Source organism: Rhincodon typus, unplaced genomic scaffold, assembly GCF_021869965.1.
Source record: "Rhincodon typus isolate 14 unplaced genomic scaffold, sRhiTyp1.1 hic_rhity00002488, whole genome shotgun sequence".
Taxonomy (NCBI): Eukaryota; Metazoa; Chordata; class Chondrichthyes; order Orectolobiformes; family Rhincodontidae; genus Rhincodon; species Rhincodon typus.
This window is the reverse complement of record NW_025968126.1, coordinates 21,263-23,059: the sequence shown is the minus strand read 5'-3', so window position 1 is coordinate 23,059 and position 1,797 is coordinate 21,263. Positions and strand designations below refer to the sequence as shown.

The 1,797-nt window shown below is 39.7% G+C and overlaps 1 protein-coding gene across 1 annotated transcript in view; it reads left to right on the top strand.

Annotated features, from left to right (window-relative positions):
• Positions 1-1,025: 1,025 nt before the first annotated feature.
• Positions 1,026-1,797, top strand: part of LOC125481524 (putative sodium-coupled neutral amino acid transporter 10) — a gene marked incomplete at both ends in the record, with an annotated part of 7,742 nt that continues 6,970 nt past the window's right edge. The window contains one exon of the mRNA XM_048593205.1: positions 1,026-1,150. Within this exon, the coding sequence (XP_048449162.1) occupies positions 1,026-1,150 (125 nt within the window). The remainder of the gene's footprint in view (positions 1,151-1,797) is intronic.

Genomic DNA, 1,797 nt, shown 5'->3' with positions numbered 1-1,797 from the left:
AACTATTTCTTATGGTACCTTCCCATTCAAATGGAGGAGCTGTGTAACACCTGCCCTTTTACCTCCTCCCTTGTCACTGTCCAGCACTTGAAATTAGATGTATTTCTTTAACTTAATGTCTTCACAATTTGCAATATAGTTTCTACATTGGGCAAACCAAATTGGTTGGTGACCACTTCGTGAAACATCTCTGCTGAGTTCACAAGCACAATCTAGAGCTTCCAGTATCTTGCCATTTTAATTCACCTCCTTGTTCTCACTCTGACATTTCTGTCCTCTGCCTGCTGCATTCTCAGTGAAGCTCAACACGAGCTTATGAAACAGGGCCCCATTTTTCAATTCAGCCACTTAGATTCAACAATGTTCGACATACCGTAAACTCTCCTGTTTTATTTTCATTTTGTTTTGAGTATCTCAGTGTTAAACTTGCTTTTGCTATCAGATATGACTGTTTGTTTGTTTTTTTTTGTTCTTCTGGCATCCGTACTACCCTGATCAAATATTTTGTTTCTTTACCACAACCATTACCACTGACTTTGCCCTTTTGTGTCATGAAGGCGTTTGCCAGTTAATTTCTCCTGCTCACCAACCTACCACAGATTTTCTCTTTTGTTTTTTATCCCTCCCACCTCTTTTCGCTTGTTCAGTCTGCTGCTATTCTATATACCTTGAGTTATGAAGATAGGTCATTGACCTGAAATGTTAACCTTGTTTCTCTCCACAGAAGCAGCTGGACTTGCTAAGTATTCCCAGAAGTTTGTTTATGCTTCCAATTTCAAGTATCTGAAGTCTTTTGCTAAAATTAGAGTGTAGAATAGATTTCCAGATACAGAGATAAAAATCCAACAATCATTCAAAGGTATAACACATCAGTGATTTCCAGGACCAGTCCAAATGGATGAATTGAGGTGGACCAAATAGCCTTCCTCATTTGTAATGCCCTGTTAATCTTGTAATCCTTAAAAGAGGATGCTTGCAGCCATATATTTATTGACTGATAACTTTGATGCTTTCTCTTACCACAGATTGTGCTATCTTCCTTCAAACATGGCTTGTTTAATGGTCAATGGCTCAGCCGAGTCAGTTACATTCGCTGGGAAGGCTTTTTTCAGTGCCTTCCTATCTATGGCATGTCTTTTGCTTGCCAGTCGTAAGTACTTTGTGTTCTTCTTTCTAAATTGTGTTGTGCGGTTTCTACAGCAAGAACATTTCATCCTTAAAGCTCATTGATTGTTATTTATTAAATGTGGTTAGTTAGACCTGCATGATCTTGCAGGAGGAATTGCAATCGAGCGACAACTTGCATTTACACAGTATCTTAATTTTAGAAAAACATCCCTAGATACTTCATGGGCGTTGAGGTGAGAAAGAACTTGTTTAAAGGTGGGTTTTTCAGGAGGACATTCCTGAAGGTCAGGGAAGTGGCAAGTTGAAGATTGTAAAGATTGAATTCAGCTCAAAGGCATTGGGAAGATGAAGGCAGGGTTGCTCGTAGTGAGATGAAGGGAGAGATGGATGTATAACAGGATATTGTTGCAATGTGATGGAACTGTAGAACTACAAGTGGTTATAGAGATAAGGCTTTGGCAACATTGGTATTTTAATCACTAGGACAAAAATTTTAAATTGGATCCTGATCTTCCAACAATTCCAATGTAGGTCAGAGATAGTAGGAACTGCAGATGCTGGAGAATCTGAGATAACACGGTGTAGAGCTGGATGAACACAGCAGGCCAAGCAGCATCAGAGGAGCAGGAAGGCTGACGTTTCGGGCCTAGACCCTTCTTCAGAAAATGA